At 39.4% G+C, this 22,280-nt stretch overlaps 1 protein-coding gene across 1 annotated transcript; it reads right to left on the bottom strand.

The window, feature by feature from the left end:
- Window positions 1–6,294: 6,294 nt before the first annotated feature.
- On the bottom strand, window positions 6,295–19,467 carry LOC124277591 (probable G-protein coupled receptor 139). The gene is made up of 2 exons (XM_046713309.1): window positions 19,391–19,467; window positions 6,295–8,198 (listed from the first exon to the last, which is right to left on the bottom strand). Exon 2 carries the CDS (start codon window positions 8,079–8,081, stop codon window positions 7,062–7,064), a length of 1,020 nt encoding a protein of 339 aa, XP_046569265.1. The 5' UTR covers window positions 8,082–8,198; window positions 19,391–19,467; the 3' UTR covers window positions 6,295–7,061.
- Between the last annotated feature and the right edge of the window lie 2,813 nt (window positions 19,468–22,280).

Here is a 22,280-nt window from a genome sequence, read left to right as displayed (position 1 = left end):
TCCTTTACTTCGTCGAGATACAGGCGATATTCATTGATGAAGTGTTATATCAAACGTTTAAAACATTGATAGATATAGATATATTCAGAGGCAGTTATTGTGAAATGGAATTGTTTTATTGGTGAATGAATGTTTAGTTTTGAACCTGAGTAAGGGTGTATTAAATTGGTCGAAGAAAAACAAACAGACAGCTGTTCGATTTGCACGAAATTTGCAAAGGACATGACATGGCATACGATATAAAAATGTCCAGTAATGTTCACTATAAAAGGCCAGAGAGTCAGAGAATTCCCAGGAGTCAGAAATATATCTACATTCATCGTTTTGGAACAAGTTCGACATGCCAAACCGGGGAAATTACACATGGAGAGCTATAGGTATGATTCAGTTTGGTACCTCGCTGCGTGACGTTGCTCGTAGAATCAACGGCCCTGGAAACACAATATGGTGTTACAGACAGTCTCCTCCAGTAACCACCACGCGCCAAGGCTGATGGATTCGAACCACGCACCTCCGACAGACCGTACCATAACTGGCAACACTGGTGTATCTGCGAGAACCGTTCTATGCGTCCACTGCATCCAGCAAGACCTGGCCATTTCTGACGACATCTCCGGTGGAGCAAGCAAAACTTGCGATGGGAAGCACCTGACTGGAAAAGGGTTTTCGTTTCCTTCTTTACCGAGCTGAGGACAGTACACGCGTCAACAGGCGCACAATATTACATGAGCCAAAGTATTCTTTTGGGGGGTCGTTTAGAATGGGCGCTATGATATGGGGTGGGATAACAGCTGCAACAAGGACGCTAGTTGTGATTGAGGGGAATTTGAATGATGAGACGAGATAATGCTAATGGCTGCTTTATCGTTTTCGTAATAGAACAACCATAGATTGACGTTTCAATGTGTTGCTCGAGTTGTAAAGCAGCATCGTAATCAGAACAATATTAATGGGATGGCCCGCATGATGTCTTTCCCATAGAACACGGTATGGTATGGAACGACGTTCACGATGTCATCAGAACACACACACACCCCCACACACCCTCCCCACACCCCTCCAACAACAAAGCTGCTGGGACTGCCGGAATACTTTCATCGACGTATAGCTTCCTCAGTGAGACAAAGGGGCCAAGGTAGACACACGCTACTTATCATGTAAACTTTCTTGTGAATCCCCTGTTGTGTTGCGGGTCTTTTGCATATGTCAGGTGCGCTGTTGTCGAGCTGAGTTGTTGTTAGTGTTTCTGTTAAATGAGATCTGTTTATCCACAAAACGTGGGCATTGTCAGAACAGGTCTTGATTTCCTCTTTGTTTGTGTGAACATAGGAATCAGCTTCTAATTGCGCCCAACCCCTTTCACTCCATCTCCATTGTACTCATTGGCTAGTGTGTCTCTATGTGTGTGTGTGTGTGTGTATTTGTATGCACACGTGTGTGTGTTATAAAGACGAGTATATGTTGTTATCTCCTAAACAGTTATGATTCAAATGGTCAACAGTAAAATATTACATTGAAAATTATCCCATCAATGTAAACTGGCACTGCTTACTTTCAAGATCGGCCACGTCCTGTAATTTCGTGCGATTACGTAGTCTTCCGACATCGGCAATCACGGAACATAGACTAGTTCTGAATGCAAATGATGCTAGTTAATGGCCGTCGAATTGCCGTTCATGACATCCTTGCATGTAATCCAAACAATCGTTGCAGAGAAAGTGTCTAGCCGGCAATGGTTAACACCAAAGTGCTGGGCACAACTGCTGGCTCGATTCACATAACACGAGTTGTGTTCACTTTGTGACTGAATGATTGATCTGGGCAGATCCCACACGAAGACCTAAAAGCCTCTATTAAACGAGAAATCAGTTGTACGTCAGGTTCAAGTGCAAAGAAGGACGTGTAGTGTAGGCCCTCAGCTTTAAAAAAACTTAACATCAACCGCATCATATTGGTGAAACAGCGCTGGAACTGACAACTTCTAAATCATGGACGAGTCTTGTGTTTGATCAGTGTCAAACATAGCCATAGGGAATGAGTTTTGTTAAGAGGAGGACACCACATGAAGATCTAAAACAGCAGGCCAGAAGTTCTGTCGTTCAAATCAATAATCTGACTTTCAGAGTTTTCACTTGAGGCGATATATTGTAATCAATTAAAAACGAACTCTGTAATAAAGATCCTAGAAATTAATATGCAGTAAATTTAAACTCTTGTTCTTTTGATGCCCCTTTTGGCTCGTTCAACGGAATATTCAAGTATTAAATGGCTTCACTGAAGAATTTTAAAGGATATCGTCGATAAGAATCTTTAGCCTGCCGCATGTCTAAGTGCTCACCTTTAGATCGTTTTATACAACGGCACCGAGGCCAACTGCAACGTCACAACACCCTGATATGGGTTAAATTTCCTCTCTCAAGTGGATCAAACTTGGTGATTTGACTTTGTCATACCTTCAGTCACGGTCTAGACATTATCATTGTATTACGTGATCACCCTAACATACGACTAATGGAATCGGGTGGTACGATGCTTATCTACCCGTGAAGATCCGAGTTGTAATTGGTCTTCGGCAACCTATGCTTGTCAGGCTCGCTGACACATGTCATCATATACATATTCCATAGATCGATACTCATGCTGCTCATCACTGGATTGTCTGGTCCAGATTCGATTATTTACAGACCGCCGCCATATAGATGGAATATTGCTGAGTGTGACTTTAAACAACAAACAAACTGATATATATCTTAGAATCTTATTGCGATGCTCATGGTGTCAACCTCTGGATGTCCTGGTCGAGACTCGATTATTTACAGACCAACGTCATACTAAACAACATTCAGCTGCAAGTTAATGTGGGCTTCTGGAATAGGTCCATTCATTTTTCATTTCATAAAGTTATGTCCGATAATAATTCGGACAACAGACACATACATGTCGGTCACGAGTCAGGTGTATTACACATGGGAACATCAGCCTAAAAGACTTTGATGCGTAATATTTGGGAGCGACCAAAATGGAAGCAAAATGGCTTGGTTGCAATTTAATTTCATTTGTAATCTGTCATTGTGCTTCCTGCAGCAAATAGGTTTTATCTGTACAAAATTCTCCATGTATATATGGTTGTATGTAAATTCAATATTGAAAATTAACTGCATATGACATTCGGCTCAAACTATGAAGGAATGGTTGTATTGTTATAGCACGATAACAAACAATAAGGACGTTGTTTTCATGTACCATGCTGCGTGTTCCAGGACACAGTTGTAGGATGAACACAAATCGATATTTTGAAACCTCAGGTTTAAGATCAGCTATGGTGATGGGTCTGCACGCTTGTCTGCAATAATATTCCTCCTATGTAACGGGTGCCAGATAGTAATATTATGAGTTGCGTCCCGTGAAGGCAACAACTTTACCAAGTCACTTCACTCGCCTACACGATAAGCACAGTTTACAGGACACAAAACCAAACTGAAATTTCTAGCTGTGTGAATGGACATGGAACTTATGACGTTTTCATTCTTAAGAAAATGTAGGTCTGTGCGTCTGCATTTTTGGTTTAAACAATTGTTGAAAAGTTTTATATACACATTATTGTCCAAAGCTACAATAGTTGCGTCTGTGCACTAAACCAGTTAACACGTGACCAACATCACTCATTCAAAAATATTACATAATTCATGAATAAACAACATCATTCTCATCATTTCCTATGCTTTTCTTTATTGAGCATATTATGACTGAGATGATTGTTGAAAGTGTTCTTGATAATGCCATTCGACAAAACTAAGGACGATAAGAATATTTTCGTTCCTATTTTGCATGAGAGCTTTTCATTAACTTTTGACATAGGTGTTTAGAGAGTGAGTGAGTTAGGCCTAATGCCGATTTCCAGTTTTCCAGTTGTGCTACTTCAAACAGAGAAAAACTAGTTATTGCGTTATAAGGTTAACATATCGATCCGTCGACAAACCTTGAGTCTCTGAAATGAAAAGGATACACTAAAATTGAAATGTCTTTAAAAATGATGAAAGCAAGCATACTCAACAGGAGACATCTAGCCTTACTAAACTGTTATAAAAATGCGTGCTGAACCAATCATCGTTCTATTTCAGACTAGTCAGGGCGGGTAACCCGTTAGTGCTACATTTCAAAACAAGGCTTTTAGATTATACAGTGTACTTTATAAATTTTACTAATAATCGTCCATATGTGACATTTCAAGACAATAATTGAAACTGAATGAATAGATTTGTTTGTTTTAAGTATTGAAATTCTAATATATTTGTAAATCCAACAGTGTCTACTTTCTTGTCTACTTTAGATATGCAATATATAATTGCAAAAACATGTTTCTGGTTTTAAATCACATGTTTGCACCAATACGAGCTAATAACTTTGTGCATTGTTATTGTTGATTCACATTTGATCCGACAGACGTTTGCCAAGTGGATGACAAATGGAAAAAGGTATCCCCAAGCCCTATATTTTTCATAGTATCAATATGTTACCATTAACCATAGCAATGGAACTTATCCATACTTCGATTTAAATTGCTCTCGGCATAACGGACCCTCAAGGAATGATTAATATGTAGTGCTGATAATACTGGTTGTACGACGTTAACAAGTATGGTCATATTCAGGATTCTGGAAAACAATCCACAAGAAATCACATAAGTAGCAATAACCATGAACAACGTGAATATCTTGTGTAACCTCCACCACGTGTAATAACAGCCTTGGCCTTCCTCACCAGGGACTGTATCAGACGTTGAATTTGAGCTTGAGATATTGCGTTGCATTCTTGGTGGAAGGCTTGTTCAGTACATCCTGGTTTTGTACTGGATTAGCTCTCTGGCGCAGTTTGTGACCCATGATATCTCAAACATGCTCTGTGGGATTGAGACCTGGCCTTGATTTCTCGAAACAAACTTTAGTGTTTACTCAAATTTCAAACTGAGTTTGACACTTTGAAAGAGCTCAATTTTTATCTCCACTGCCCCAAAAACTTAAGTATTCGATTCACCAAACTCAAATTGTCTACTATGTTTGAGCTTAATATCGATTTCAGTTTAACATGGGAAATGCGTTTTCTCAAATTCTTGTAAATATTCGGACTTAAGTCAAAACTCAGACTTAAGTTTGTTTCGAGAAATCGCGGCCTGGACTTCTGTTGGACAAGGAAGAGTTGCTACGTCCTCTTGACGTACGAAACCCCCTACTGCATGTGCGAGACGTGGCGTAACATTGTCGTCGACGAAGACTGGCCTTATGTTTACAGGATGGTCATCGAGAACATCAGAGCTGTACCGTTGTTCATTCAGATTTATTGATGTTACCTAAACATCAACATATTATTTGTTTTCTTTCACTAGTCATCTATATGAATTTATGAATACATTTAAAGACTTAAGAACAGATTCTGACTAGTATTATTCAGCTGTTAGCGTTATTCATTGAAATTTATGTTTGTTTACAGAACACGGGTACGTATGGCGCTTAGTTACACATTGTCATGACATGACACACACACACACACACACACACACACACACATATATATATATATATATATATATATATATATATATAGAAGTAGTATGATGAATCATTTACATGAAGAACTTCGTGCAAAGAAGCAATACATGCTGTATAGATTATAGTTACAATGAAAGCAAGAGAAACTCCGTACAAGAGTTGCGTAAAACGCTGCTGGTCGTTGTCAAAGTCGTTTACTGCTGTGGAAGCAGAGTTTCATTTATTACGAAGTCCAACCTGGATAGTGAAGGTACAAAGCACAAGGACAATGAGTACTATTCAGACAATATGTCTGGTTGCAAGATGACAGTTCAGATAATAATTTGGCCGGGTTATTAATTCTAATTGCATGGTGTTAAACGATATGTTGCGGGAAGGTGTGAAAATAATTACGTTTCAATGTATAAAGTTACCATAGAACCTATTGATCCAAACAATTACTGGACGTCACGAATGCATTAGATGAACAATACTGAAATGACTCACGGACATATAATATTTCTTTTTTTATTCACTAGAATAACCCCGGAAATAACCGGCGGACATTGAATCACAGACTGCACGCGTGTGGATTTTCATAGGTCTGGTAAATATGGACCCCTGTGACGTCAATGGATTGAGAAACTGTATGTCTCATTTATTAATGTTTACTTGGAAATATTATGGATTAAAACCATCTGTTTCCTTCAAATTACTATAGCTGTAATCTTGGCATAAATATGACACAAAATATATATTTACACAGTCAAATATTTATTCTTAAATACTTGGCATACATCATACATGTAGACAATAGTTGTACAAAGAGAATATTTACATCGTAGCAGATTGCAATATGTCTAGTCCACACCGATCAAGAGTCTTGATAAAAATACACAATAATAGAGAATACTCAAGACATCTTACCAAACATATCATAGTCCCTGAAAAATGAAGAAGAAGGCCACGAGAGCAGTTTGGAAATAACAATCCGGAAGCCATAATTAACACTAACCTTGTCCCACAATTGCATCCAACAGTAGTTACAACTCGCATCTGTCACCAGAACAAGAACAACCAATATCGCAATATGATGCAGTGCCAGCTGTTCCGTCTCCATTAATTCTTCTAATTAGGAGACATATTCACTGACTAGTTTCTTCTGCTTGTTCGAACAGTTCTTGTTTAATGAACCTTTTTCACCTTACAGGCTCTGCTGGCCTTCAAGAAACCTGTCATCCGACCTAATCGTGATGGGTTTAACGTTCAAAATCACACGCGTGACGGAAAGGTATTATATAAAGTGATACATTTGCGATGATAAATCGCAATTTGAAGTGAAACTTGCCTGTTATCATCATTAATTCCACTGCTTATTCTCTGAAATAAAGTGCACACTCCAATATAAACACTCAACATTAATAAGTTACAATAATTTTGGGTTAATGTAGTTTGAAAATGTGATCTCATACTGAGTTCACTCGTATATAAGGCATCTGACCTATGCACTATCTTTTGAAGGGCGGGTGGAAAGGGTTATGTACTGTGTGGCTGGTGCTGCTGGAGTTTGTTTGCGACACACAAACATGTCAATGAATTGGTTCCTGAATCGTCGAGCACTGAAGGAATATAGGTAAAGTTAATTGCATGTGTTGAGTCACACAAAATATAAGCGATGGTATCAATCAGATACAGAACCGCTCCCTCCATAGACTTGTTGGCTGGATTTAGGTAGGGCGACATTATGAGCAAGACACACCTTGGGGTAGTCAGAACCACCAAGGTTATTGCCGATATTACAAGCATAATAGTGATTTGACGTTGCCGGTCTGTTGATGAACTGCGATCAGTGCTCGATTCGTTTCTGTTCAAAGATCTTCGATCCTTGGTAGATTTTACAATACCAGCGATGATGAGTAAGTTAAACACTAGAAGCAGGACACATGGCACCACGGCATACACGAGGACATTGACCCAGTACCATATATGAACCATGAAATATAAATACTTCTCGTTGATTTTGCAGAATACACTTTTACTGTGGGCAACATAACTGTAATCCATTGTCCAGAACAGATGAAGAAACAAGGCTACAAGAGGTATGGTTATCGATATGACTACTGATAAGGATTTTCTGAAGGTCCATATTTTGCCGATCTGGAACGGAAACCACACGGCAGCGAACCTCTCAATTGACAACCCAACAAGCAGCCAGTTGCCGTAAGTAATGAGAAAGTTACCACTAAATCCAAGAAATCTGCAACCAGACAGTCCAATCTGTACTCCTCGGTCAGGCAGCACGAACATAAGAAGCTTGTTGACGATGGCCATGTTGTCGACGATGGCGAGGAGGGCGATGTAAACGGTGAGGGACCTTGCTGGACACATCTTAATAATGGTGATGATTGTGAAGCAGTTTCCAGGAAATCCAAGTGCAACTATAACCCACAGGTAATACGTCTCAATTTCATAAGCAACGTCATCCACCCTCCTCCAACCTTCAGGGTTTCTTTGTGACGGAACATTAGAAGTGTAATTAGACATGTTTGCTTTCATTTTGATAACACTGGGTGCTCAAGAAATGTTAATGCGATTTTGGGGACTTAGAACTGTCAGAATAGATATGGTATTTCCTCTGCTCTGTTTGTTCATCTATCGGCCGCTGATGCCCAACTGTAATTAAAGAAAAAGGCAGCTTTGGATGACAGTGACACTAAACAAATAGTAACATGGCTAAACATTTAGGTTCAAGATTGAAGGAGGCGAACAATGGGTATGATGTGTGAAGCCAACTTCTCTCGTCCCCGTCGTGATATTGATGTTTCATGTAATGACTTGTAACCATGCCTTAGAACCTGACTGATGTAGTAATCTTTCACAAAATCCCAACAGTGACCTTGACCTTTTGACTAATTTGACCAAAGCCTTTCCAAGGCAGGTTCCCTTCCTGAAAAGTGGGTTTTTTTGTTTTTTTTTTTGACGCACGCAATTGTTCACTGTAAACGCGTTGCAGTGAATATTTCACCTAGTGACATTGAGTTAGAACTAAAAACATGTGCCCTAAAGGTTGTTATTATCTGCTCGATTATCTTGCACTAAGTGTACAGTTACTCTTGTGAACACGGATAGTATGCCAGTGCTAGTGTATTAAAAGCATTTCAGTGAATTTCGAAATTGGACTCTAAATAGAATAATACAGATATTTGATAGGAAGATAAATCCATTGTTATTACGCATTGTTGTTAAAATGTACTGGTTAATGTTAAAATGTGTAGAGTGCTGATATTTCATTAGAATATCGGGGAAAACGGGCATATACGTGGAATATTATCATGGTAACGTTGTTTAGGGGTGTTACAATTTACTGAAGGCCGAGGTCTGGCAGAAGGCTGTTTAATTCTACCAGTCTTTTGAAATTGGCTAAATTCGCAATAATGACCAGCACTTGAAGGGATGTTGTAAATCCTGCCAGGGCAGGGAGCTCTAGTAAAGTGACCTACCTTTAGTTGCAGGCGATCGAAAAATATAGTTTTTATCATGTATTGTTATGTGGCGTAATTTCCTTTTCTGGCGTTTGATACAAGTAATCTGGTTTTCATACTGTCCTTTGATGAGAGGATGTCATATTACCTGAATGTATTTATCATTTCGTTACAGTCACAAGGATCTAGTGACTCACTAGATCCTGATACGTAATTTACAAACTCTTTTAAGAACAGCATCTATCTTCCTTCATCCACATTATAAATGTGACAAAAATCTAAGTACGAATTCTTCACCTGTAAGACATGATTGATTGGTTCATCTTGAAAAGTGTCATATATTTCACTTCACAAAATGGGCATAATATCGATTTGTCAAACGCATACGAAAATATAATTTATGAACACATACGCCTCAATACCAAAAGACACAGTTTTTGCTGTGGTAATGCGAACCATCTTACACACACACAATTGTGATGAGCAAATGCAAAGTTACTAGTACCAGAAAACACATCTATGATGATACAATGCATGCATATTTTCATATAATTTACAAGTGCTCGAGTTAGATGGTACGCCATATGAGCAATATTTCAGTTATATCATGAGGAACCAGCTGTTACATTTTTATCATCCAAAACTGACTCACACAGTGGAATTCGCTTGTGTGAGGACAAGCGATATCTACAAGCGATATCTACATTGTAGATATCGCAACAACTGAATTGTCATAATGCTAATACATCGTCAGTTAATGACCTCACAATGCTTTGACATCACTAAGACCACAGCTGACAATGCTATGACGCCACAATGTTGATGCCGTCATAATGCTATGACCTCACTGGGTTCACTGCTACAGAAGCCTAATGGCAATTATGTGCTCAGATAAATTCATTCTTTTCCTGATAACTGATGAAGAATGCTTTCGGATGATAAATATAATCTCACCCTCGTGCCTCGGATCAACTTTAATCAACTCGTGTTAATATATTTGATATCAGAAGACACTTGGGTGAGATTCTCTATATCCATGCCTACTGGGGTGAACCGACGGTTGTGCGTAAATGCATAAACAGTCGGTTGAGTTGTGAGTTAATATTTATCGTCACATCGGCAATGTTTCAGCCATATCGTGACGAGACCAATAATTGGTAGATGTATAGTAATAAATGGTCAGTTATAAAAACCTGTCAACGAAGGACAGTAAAATAACTATATTATCACAGATATGAATTTAAAACTAGTAATTAAACCTAAAACAGTATAACCATAGATGACAATATAATATAAAAACAGGCTACAACTGAAGATAGATCACCATACTATGGACCATGCCGCTGCAGAGTGAAATTTGGGGATACGTTGTGATTCCCAAATGAACAGATTTCTCAACACCATCGGATATCGTGCAGCTATGCTTCACGTGCATGCTCAAACATGAATACTAAAATAAAATTAAAAAGTTTGTGATGTTCTTTGGAAGCGTGTAGTCCATGTGCAGCACGGCCTGGGACAAATTGCTGTAAGATTTTAATAATACAGATATATCTATAATGATATCCAGATGCATATATTTATATAACACAAACTATGTTGATAACGATAAAAATACAAAGGCAAAACAGTCACTCACCTCACACCAACCAGACGAGAGAGTGTTCACAGTCACAGTTACCTTGTTGCAGCTCTGTGAGTGAGTCTGCAAACCCAACACTTGTTTCTGTAAGGAAGACGGCAGCCTGTGTTATCATTGATTTCTCCCTCACCTTTCTGCCCTGTGCACAAATGGTATATTCCATGGAACTAACAACTGGTGGTTCTGTACTCCAGTTTATATACCAATTACGGTTCACTTTAATACGTTTACTTCTACACAGAAGACCACTGCAAGCACTGTTTGTGTATAATTACTCGCAAGCTGATAAGGGGCTGTGGGCGTATCGGTCAGTAAATGCTGGTGTTTTTTAAATCAGAGACAGAGATATTTACTGGAAATATTTGGTTCATATGCAGGTTGTTGCAGTATTTAACAGAATTACTCATAAAAAAGTTTGACTAGAATATCTTAAAATAATAAAGTGCAATTCTGGTTAATTTATTATATTGCAATTCTAATGTCTGTACTTGATTAAAGGTTATACACTATTATTATTAACAATATTTCGTCATTCATCTGATCATTTTTTATAGTAACAAAACGTTTACAACACTAGAGCGAAACGCCGAAACGCCATGAGGTAACAGCAAAATTAACAATGTCAATATCGGGTGTCGCCTCAAATTGTGTGTACGTAGGAAGTGCACAGAAGATGATTGAAAGCAGCCAAAATTTGGGTTAACCTAGCCGGTATCTTCTGGTCCTGTCGTAGGCGTGTACCCATCTCATCAAAGACATATTCCTTACTGGTGAGGTATGGAGAAACAGACAACCATGGCGCAAGATATATTGTTTTGTTGCCTCACTATGAAGGCTGCATGAGGCGGGCATTACCCAAGCGAACAATATTGAATTCGCCATTAACAATCAAGGATAGTGTCCTCCGATGACTCGTGATGCCATCCTACATCATCTCGCTTTTCGAATGGTAACGTACATAGTCACTGACCCGTGAATTGATCTTCAGCAACCAAGTGGGATGTTCAGGCTCACCGTGATAACCTGTGATTAAATGTCGTGATGGTAGTAGTATACTAACGGAAGCAGTAACTTTGCATACCATGAAATTGCATAAAATGAAAGTTATTTGAAAACTTTTAAACATAACCCTGAATAAGCATGTAGCAAAGCACTTTGCGTGAAAATTGATGCCACTTATTGCGCGTGGCACGTGCACTTTGTGCACAATCAACTTACTCACTTAATGTATGCTTTTTGACACCTGAAGTTCACACACCTGACATTGAAAACTGAAGAACGGCTGATTATTCTCTAGTCTCTGAATGTTGTGGAAAACACGTAAATTTTAACGTAAACTGCGCGTACACCATGCCACGGCTTACAGAACCTCTCTGCACTGTGGGTACTTGAGTGGCCCAAAATGAAGTGGCCAGGCATTTTGGTGTCCATCGAAACACAATCTCATCTCTATGGAGACATTTTCAACATAATGGGAACACGAGAGATTTGCCTCGGACCGGCCGTCCACGCGAGACGATACGCCAGCAAGACAATCACATTCGCCTGATCCATGTAAGGAATCGATTCCAGACTGCCAGTTTGACTTCTCGGGCCATTCCTGGCTTACGTCCAATCAGTTCCAGGACTGTACGGAACCGGCTGAGGGAGCACAAAATCCAACGCCGACGGCCTACAATACGTCCAATGTTGCGTCAACGTCACCGACAGGCACGTCTTGCCTGGTGCAGACAGCATCTACGGTTGGGATGGTGTTTTCTTCACGAAAGAGTCGAGATATCATCTGGACAGCTCAGATGGCAGGGCAAGGGTGTACAGATGGCGAGGTGAACGGTATGCTAACACGTGCGTTGTTTAACGCCAACAGTTTGGCGGAGAGGCGTTATGATACGGGGGAACATCACATATCATGGTCGGACAAAACCTGTCATTGTCGATGGTAATCTGACAGGTCCGGGATGAGATCATTGGGCCTCGTGTGCAGCACCTCATTCAAGGACAGAGACGTAACTTCACGCAAGATAACGCCCGTCCACATAAGCATGTCGCTGGTGTTGTGACAGATTTCCTGAGACAGCTGTTCCTCCGAACCTGTCCACTATCGAGCACGCTTGGGAAGAAATGGAGTGACGTTTACTTCAAGCCCAGAATCAGCCATTGACATTAGCTGAATTAGGACAAGCGTTGGTTCAGATATGGAACAAACATTCCCTAAGCTTTCTTCAATCGCTTAGTGTCGTGTATGCGTCATCGTTGTTAAGCCAGCATCAACGCCAATGGTGGACACACACGATACTGGATTTGTGAACTGACTTTTGACACCACATCAATTCATGGGCTTGTCACGATACCTTGTGTCAAATCATACAGATTTCGATGTTATCCTGTCAACAGCTAAACAGTGATTAAGAAATACACCAAGAATCATGTTATCATCTTTTTGCATTAAAAATAGCATAACATAAACAAAATGCACAGTTACTTTATCCCAGTAGTATATGATGATTCTTTGCAGCAACAAGCAGTGGACTTTGCGGCATGAACTGCGAAGTTCACGTTCGAAGACTGAACATGGGATTGGATGATGTTCCTATGAGAACATGAAACTGTTGACGATTCCCATAGTTAAAAATATTTTTGATATAATAAGGGAAATTGATATTTGCCTGCGAATGTTTCTTTTTGCAAATTTCTAGTTTAGGAACATTTTCAAACAAAAACATCTATCTGTATATACTTTCTAGTCAATACTGGCACTGTAAATGTATATCCACGCGTAAGCAAAAGTCGTTGGATAGAGTTGCAAGAAATCAATGGACCCATTTGTACTTTTCTTGTGACCATGGCTACGCTTGAGTATTTCGAACGTTGCTTACAGACTCAAGACCGTGACATCGGGATTTATTGGTGAAGAAGACCATAAGCGCCTTTTATGATGCAATTACATCCATACGTTTTTTTTCACACAATGGTGGAATTTAATAATTATATCTGGCTATTCTATAGTATCTAATCAATTCTGCTGATTGGATGATATCAATTATTTGCGTCATTCCTCGGTCAATAGTAGCAATAATGGGTGACCAAACTGATCGTAGACACGGGCGTTGCCCATAATATCAATCATTTTTTACCACTACTGTATTATTAGCATGATGTGATGAAAGAGTTGGAGTATTGAAGACCCTAGCGCAAGGCAATATGCATACAAATTACTTATTAATTGTTAACCCCCCGCCTTCATCCCCTTACCATTAATGGGCCAGTTCTCATTCACGTTATTTCATGTCCGCAACTATACACATGGAAAAAAATATCGCCACACCTATGATTTTAACAGTCATTGTATTCAGATCAAAATACTATAATTTTGCTTGTATGATTGTATTGACACATTGGACACACCTTACACTGATTTCAGATATGCACTTCCAAAGATGGCAAGTTATTGGTATGCGGAATGCTGGCATGTCAGTAAGTGCTATTGCAAAAGATATGGGTGGCCATCTATAGACTATCAGCCGTTTGGCCAGAAAACACCAGCAAACACAGAGCAGCTTCCACATCGTTATTTGTCCAACAGAACAGTCCGAAATTGTCGAATGTCGGCCAGGTTTAGAGCCAGACGGCCTATCAACCGTCCGTTGTTATCCCTTGCACACAAAGCAGCACGACAAGCTTAGTTTCAATCTCGACATCACTGGAATCTGAAAGTCGATTTCTTTTGTCTATGACTGATGGGCGAGCTGGTGTTTGGTGCCGCAAAACACTGCATATAGACAATAGAATCTTGGAGTTGGTACAATTTGGCGGGGTTCATTGATGATGCGGGGTGCCTCTCACATTACTGTAACAACTGTACCTTGGCCCGCCATGTGTCCTTGATAGTATGTAATCCCATATAGTATGTTTGGGAGATTATAGGTCGTATTGGAATAAGTATACCATCAGGGAGAGAACGCAATACCCCTGACGTCTTATTCAATGTCTGATACAGTCAATGAGCAGGAGGATCAGATGTGTTATTGCAGCTGGCCGAGGTTACACTAAATATTGACCTTGTGCTCAGTTATTGACATGTGATTTCTTGAGGATTGTATGCCAGAATCATGAACATCACTTGTTAATGTCATACAACCATAGTTATAAGCACCGCAAACTGAGTCATTTTCGCAATGTTAACTTCTATGAATAAACTATAGTTTTCCGTTCAATTTGCGTTTTACCATTTAATTATTATTCCATGTGATCAGGTTATCCAGATGGGAAATTAAATTGAGATTTAGTTAAATTCCTTTGCTGTGGTTAATGGTAACATATTGGACAAATATGCAGTGTTGCGATACCTTTTCCATGTGTATATATATTTAAGATATTTTGAACGAGTTTGTGAAAAGACAATTATAATTATATTTCCATCTTTGTGGTAAAAGTAAAAAATTCTTGACTCATCATCTTTGCTCCGACAAATGACTATTGATGGCTAGTCCAAGTAGAAATGATATCACATCGTAAGACATGACATTTCTCCCTAGGTACGTGAATGGTTTAGATATTATGCATTGATATATTAAGTCAGTATCTATTTTATGTGCCAGCTATGCATACTTTTATATATTTTCAAACCTGTCAACTGATTGTGTTTTATTTGTGTCGCAAATGCCACAAGTGTTTCAATTCCTCCAAAATAAATTAGACGTGAAACTATTTTCAGTGATAGGGATTTTAAAATATTTCACACAAGACATGACATTAATTATATTAAATAATTCATGTCGTTTCATAAAGTAGGAACAGTCATAGTCTTCGTAACAAAGTCATAGACACACTAGTAAGTGTACATGACCATATCATATTGTATTTATACATAATGGGGATGACAGTAATATAGTATCAGCTACGAACAGTAGGCAGGGCAATGTTCATCTTATTTATTATTCGTGTGATGGTGTCCATTTCTTATAGATGATGGATGTGAGTATCCCTCTAACGTTAGTGACCATGAATGCATGAATCGCAGGAGTACCACAATGGCAAGCTTGATGCCATATAAGCGATTCTGACGCTATTGATTTCCGTCTTGCACTGGATTTTATTACCTTAACCGTTAAATGAGACGCTAGAGGATATGGTGCATGCAGTGACCAAAAACACGATGCAAGAGATTTTCAATACCTAACATTATGAAAATTAACGAATAATTGACAATGAACACTTACGACGTGCTGGCGATATATGATGTTGGCGTGTTCGGTTCTACCAATAGCTCTACTCGTGAATGAGAGTCGTGAAGTTACTCATTTTGACTGCCGCTGCCGATAGGTGCAAGACTGCTGAAGCGACCTGGCACAATATCTACTTACACTCAAAATATAAAAACCTGCAAATACTCAGATGGATTGAACATCTCATCAAAAGAGTTAAAATGTTTGCAAATAATGCAAGAATGAACTTCATGTTTTCTTATACGTGTATGCCAGTTTAATAATCAAATTCGATTTAGGTTAATTATTTGAAGAAATATATGTACTTTGATAACCAACAATAAAAATACGAAGGAGATAGTTTGTAAATCAGAAACGTTTGCGGTCTTTGTTTAACTATTTATTCCGGTGAGCTACAGTACCAGGACACCAGTTTTAATGTAAAGTGACTCAATACTAGTGGGGATAGGATCTGATGCTTTGCGACTGGCATGGCGCCGCTGTCTTTTTGACCTGTAAAAAGTAATTGATGTGGTTCCCTGGTGTTTTACCGAGTCTGGGAACCCGTCTGATCACATCACATGCATTTGGTTTAGTTTTGATGATAAAATATTAATGCAAAGTTTATTGCTTTCGAAAAGGATAAAAAAACACCAATATCAGATAGAAACTAACGTTCTTTACATGATTGACCTTTCGATTTGTTGAATGGCCTTGCACATCTTTTACGTGGGTATTTATGAAACATTAATGATTGAGTTAGAATTGATCTTCAGCAACCCATGCTTGTGGTAAGTGGCGACTAACTGACCGGATGATCAGATTTGCTGACATGGTTGACACAAGTCTTCACATCCCAGTTGCGTAGATCGATGCTCATGTTGTTGATCACTGGCATGTCTGGTCCAGACTCGATAATGTACAGACCGACACCATATAGATGCCATTTGAATATTGCAGAGCGCGGGGTCAAACAACAAACAAACAAACAAACAAACAAACATCGACATACAAGTGCAGCGTTCTTGAACGTGACGTTACACCCGAGGCTGTGTAAGATGGAACAGTGGCGGTGCGCTGGTCTCTTGTACGCATGGGAATACCGTCGGATCTGTGAATTTGACAGTTCCTGGCTTACGAATGTATCTGACCCACTCGGAAAGACATTCAGCTTGTCTCGAATACTTTAAGAAAGGTCGACAATGTTTTCTATATTTCTACAACGCCCAAAGACTAACACAAAACCATGTCCCATAATCAGGAGGCATCTGAAGAGAATATTTTAAGTCATCTTCATTCGTTTTTTTATTTTCAAAACATTACGCTCTGTTTATATATAGCTGTGTAAGGATACTAGTTTTTACTACATTACACTCACCGAGACATCTTTTGCAGGAACGTTGCAATGTGACATTAATGAACGTATGGCTGTTCCTCACTCTGGCGTGATATTGAAGGTATATAGCACAAGGCAACATCTATATGTGGCATTAACTCTGACTCTTATTATCTCACAAGCTGCCATATGTTAACATGTATAAAATCATATGTTTAACAGCCGCTCATGAGAGTGCGTGTCTATTCGTGTTTTTTGTGACTACCAATTCTTTGATCTCTAAGCACCACACCGCGGAAACAAAATGGTTAGTACCAGTACTACTAACAGTCAGAGTGAGTCAGTTTAGTTTGACGCCGCTTATAGCAATATTATAGCATAATCACGGTGGGGGGACACCACAAAGGGGCTATAAACTCTGTACTCATGTGGGGAATCGCAGGGTTTCGGCGTGACGAGCGAACGCTTTAACCACTAGGCTACCCCCCCCACCCCACCCCTATATTATTGCGTCAGAACACAGTAGTACAGTACATGATATTAGATCTTACTGTTCAGTGATACCCAATAATAATACAAAATGTATTTATCTTTACTGGTTTGAAAAGTCCCAATAATCAAACCCTTATGTAAATAGGGGGACGCTTTCCATGTCGATTAAGGTATCAGGTAGTCATTTGTAACCCTAATCCAAACGTGTTGCATTTTGAAAGATACACATAAGGGCAGTAGTACTATTAGCAGTTTGGGTAAATACAAACTGTCTTCAAATTCTGAGTTTGGACGCCTTCAATCTGTTCTTTACTTCAAAATCTATTTCTGCAATGTAAGTTAATATAGGTAGTACTATAGCATCAAACAATCTTGACGAGTTAGTCATTTCATAGGTCATTCGTATTTTTTCTCTGCTTAATGAGTTGAAATAACGCTTGCCCATACAGCTTAAGGTTATTTTGAATCTGACAACATTCATCGACGTTTCCTTATTTCATAATATCTTAAGTATCCTCCATCCTAAGCAACAATTATCTGAGACTTACGACGGGTGTCCCCAAAGTAGTCGGCCTCACCTAGAAAATTATACAAACGCAGCTGTTTTTTATTTTATTTTCTACATACTATCTCTCAACATCAAGCAAATTGCTTTTGCCATGTTCCAGCCTCACGATCCTCTTTTTAATTGACTCTTGGTACCCCCAAAAAACCCCGCAAAATCTGCAATAAATGCATCATAAACGTCAGGAAACACAATATACAAGAAACATTTTGTGTGTTTGAGATAGGCAGAAGTCCTCTATAATCAAACATAGATATTAAAGTGCACAAAAATGCAATTTCAAACTACAATTTCTTGTTAAGATGACTCCTCCCATGATGTTTACTGAAAGAGCTTGTTTTGGAGACACTACCCAACCCCTTTCAGATGACGTAACCATGAGGACATAATTTATTCTAATATTTTCACTATTCATGCCTGATGCCAAGGGTTCAAACTGAATACTTAATGGTCACACAAGTGTCAGCACTCAATATATTGTAAACAGTGCCAGCTTGAATATCTGGACACAGTGTTTTTGAAAGATTAAAATGGGGGTGTCCTTTAAAAACAGCCCCGTCTAAATATAAATCAAGCAATCCAAATCTTTGAATGTTGGATTAATACTGAACATATTTTATGTGATATTATCTGAGGGCATACACTTATCCATGAGGATCACTTTCTGCAGTATTAAAGATATATTATACCCCAATGTGTTGTGATGACTGATATCTCGTTAACCACATTACCCACATATGTGAAATTTTGGACGTGGCTTGCTGATGATTTTTCGTAATAAAATGGAAACTTTTCTAACACTGGACATCGAGAATATAGTTAGGCCGACTACTTTTGGGACGACCTGTTTAAACAGAAGCGTCAAAACCTTTGCCATTCCTACATGAAATTCCAGTCTGTCGTCCTCAGTCACCAGCATAACAATTATTAAGACACTCACTTTTACCTTGTCCTCTGAACCATCAGTAGGGTAGACGTGTTTGTTGGCATGTGATTTGTCTCCTTCTGTCACCAGCATAACGATTATTAAGACACTCACTCTTACCTCGTCCTCTGAACCACCAGCAGTATGGACGTGTTTGTTGGCATGTGATTTGTCTCCCTCTGTCACCAGCATAACGATTATTAATATAATCACTCGTACCTTGTTTTCTGAACCATCAGTAGTATGGACGTGTTTGCTGGTATGGTTGTGGAAGACACCTGTTACATGGTGATGCACAATAGCTTTATATACCGTACTACACAACTGTGTAGGCTGTCATAACTCGATACATATTAAAACTGTACATCGTTCTGATAATAGACGTTCGACGCTCAACTCAATCTGAAAAACAAAAGGGTTTCTCATGATAGGACACTGCTTAACTACATCCGTCCGATCCAATGATTTTATCACAACTTTAACAGTAATGTTATTCTCAATCTTCCCTAAATATGAATGTTCATACATAGCCACACAAAGAAGAGTCAGTTCGTTTATGCCTTTGATGTTTGACGCATTATGTCGATGATCTAATCATTATTTGCATAAAACTTTGTGTTAGGAACAGTCTTCCACATGTACTCAAGCGCAAGCATTTGACTAATGAAATGGTTGCACCTGCTTAACGTTAATATCCATTCATACAATACACGTCAGGCAATACAATGACGTTTGCATATACCTATTACACTGAAATATGATGAAACAGCCATTGTTTATCGTAAGCCAATTGCAAACTATTCACGACGAATATGGACATTTGGTATTGTTGTAATAATAGACAGATTCCAGAGACGATAACTCTCACATTGAATATTTACACGGTTACAGAACCTGTCACGTGATGGTTGGGGGCGTAGTGGGCGAGCTGGCTAAAGCGCCAGGCTAGTGATCCAGCGAAGTTGAGGTGTCGGGATCGAGCCCACCTGTGACCGGGTGTAAAAACCTTGGAGTCAACTTTGTGTGCAGAATCTTTCCGTCTTGTCACAACCCCTAGTGTACAGTACACAACCCTGTGCACTTAAAAGAGCCCACGAATCCGTTGGTATATGACCAGAAGGTGGCACATGAATACGTCCAAACACCGAGTTGCGGGTACAGCAACGTGCAGTGAAGTTGGACAAAGTACTGTGACTATGTGTCCCAGTCCACCAAGCTGTGAATGGGTACCTCGTTAGGATGAGAACGCCACAATAACTCGGTGTGCCTAGTGGCTGCAAGAGTTGTATACTCCCCAGGGGGGTTGAGATTGATAATACGACGTGCCTTTGAGATTGACATCCAGTGATCGAAGGAAAAACAAAGCGCCTTTGAGCACAAATGTTAGTATGTATGATGTATGTATGTGTCAGCTGTCATGATGGATACGTTTGACAGATCACGTACCACAAATTGTTCTTCATACCCATCTAAAAATGAATAAAACGTGAGATATCCAATGTTGCATGTAAACGGTCTAGGACATCCATAACAAGTACAAATACTATTACCCATCAGGTCTGCCAGATGTTGAACCCTCCATCTTCAAATATTAATCCACATAACGTTCTTTTAGATTTTGGTTTGAAGCAGTGTTAACTTCACCACGACAACAGACCTGTGCATGTGTCTGATAATACCTTTCGTCACATTTGGTTGGATTGTTGTTTAACGCCACACTCAGCAATATTCCAGCTATAAGGCGGCGGTCTGCAGATAATCGAATCTGGACCAGACATTCCAGTGATCAACATCATAGGCATCGTTCTACACAATTGAGTGAGTGAGTTTAGTGTTACGCCGCACTCAGCAATATTCCAGCTGTAAGGCTGCGGTCTGTAAATAATCGAGTCTGGACCAGACAATCCAGTGATCAACAGCATGAGCATCGATCTGCGCAGTTGGGAACCGATGACATGTCAGCGAGCCTACCACCAGATCCAGTTAGTCGCCTCTTTCGACAAGCATGGGTTCTTGAAGACCAATTCTAACCCGGATCTTCCCGGTATCGTCACATTTCATAACATAACAACCAATATGATATGCTACTGAACGTTTTCTCAGGACCTTTACCGTAACACGTAAAAAGACTTGAGATTGTGTACTCTATAAAAGGAACAAGCAATTCCAAGAAACACAAAACAAAGACCAAGTATACCAGCGGAATAGGGGATCTTGTTCCTTATTTCAACCACAATAGTTTGCCAAATGAATTAGAGTTACCGGATGGTTCTGTTGTGCCGGATCTAAAAGTATGTTACAGCACTTGCAGTGTGGGGCGTTATCTATCTCAAACACGGTCGTCCTGTTCGCGTACACCGTTGTAAATGCCTTTAACAACGATAATTTGTGTTCTCCTACGAGATGTAATGCCATACCAAAACATTAACTCAAACTGACGATAACGGAACACCTTCTGTTGTAGAGACTTGTACAAGAAACCTGGACTCACCTGGGAACAACATCCTCTCCCTACCTTGTTCTCTGAACTTCAAGCTACGTGTAGGCATGTCTGGAAGAATTGCTGTGTATTTCCTTGGACGTCGGCTTGGTTCTCCCTAAACCAGTTACGTACGGTTCTGTCAGTTGTGTTCACCTGCTGCAAGCCATGCCTCCAAAGAGATTAGATTGTGTTTTGATACAAACTAAAACGTTTGGATCCTTCGTTGGGATGTTCTCTTTGCCTGCAGGTATTGTTTGGGGATTAAAAGGTTAACGCAAATGTACATTACATTATATATAATTGTTTACATAGAAGTAAAGTGTGGTCATTGAGTGAACAGACTATAATTGTACAAGCACTGGACTGTTAATCCTAATCCGCTTATAGCCAATTAAAGTACAGGCAAAAGGAGAATACACCCTTCGTTGTTCGCCGATTCTGTTAGCTGATGTTGCTTTGTGTATTGTTTAAATCGCATAATAAGTAATATTCAAATGATCCTGTCCAGTCACTTGCCATGTATATATTTGTTTACCGATGTATTTATATGTTCTCATGTACCACCGTTGGTTGGCTGAGAAATAACCTTGTCGGTCTGTCTGTCTGTTAGTAGCTGACGTTGCTTGT

Source organism: Haliotis rubra, unplaced genomic scaffold (genome assembly GCF_003918875.1).
Source record: "Haliotis rubra isolate DU_JTF1 unplaced genomic scaffold, ASM391887v1 Scf224, whole genome shotgun sequence".
NCBI classification, from domain to species: domain Eukaryota; kingdom Metazoa; phylum Mollusca; class Gastropoda; order Lepetellida; family Haliotidae; genus Haliotis; species Haliotis rubra.
Note: the sequence above shows the minus strand (reverse complement) of the source record. Positions and strands in the feature narration are given on the sequence as shown.

Coding starts and splice junctions, on each gene's coding strand:
- LOC124277591 (XM_046713309.1), bottom strand. CDS start 8,081: ATGAAAGCAAACATGTCTAATTACACTTCTAATGTTCCGTCACAAAGA.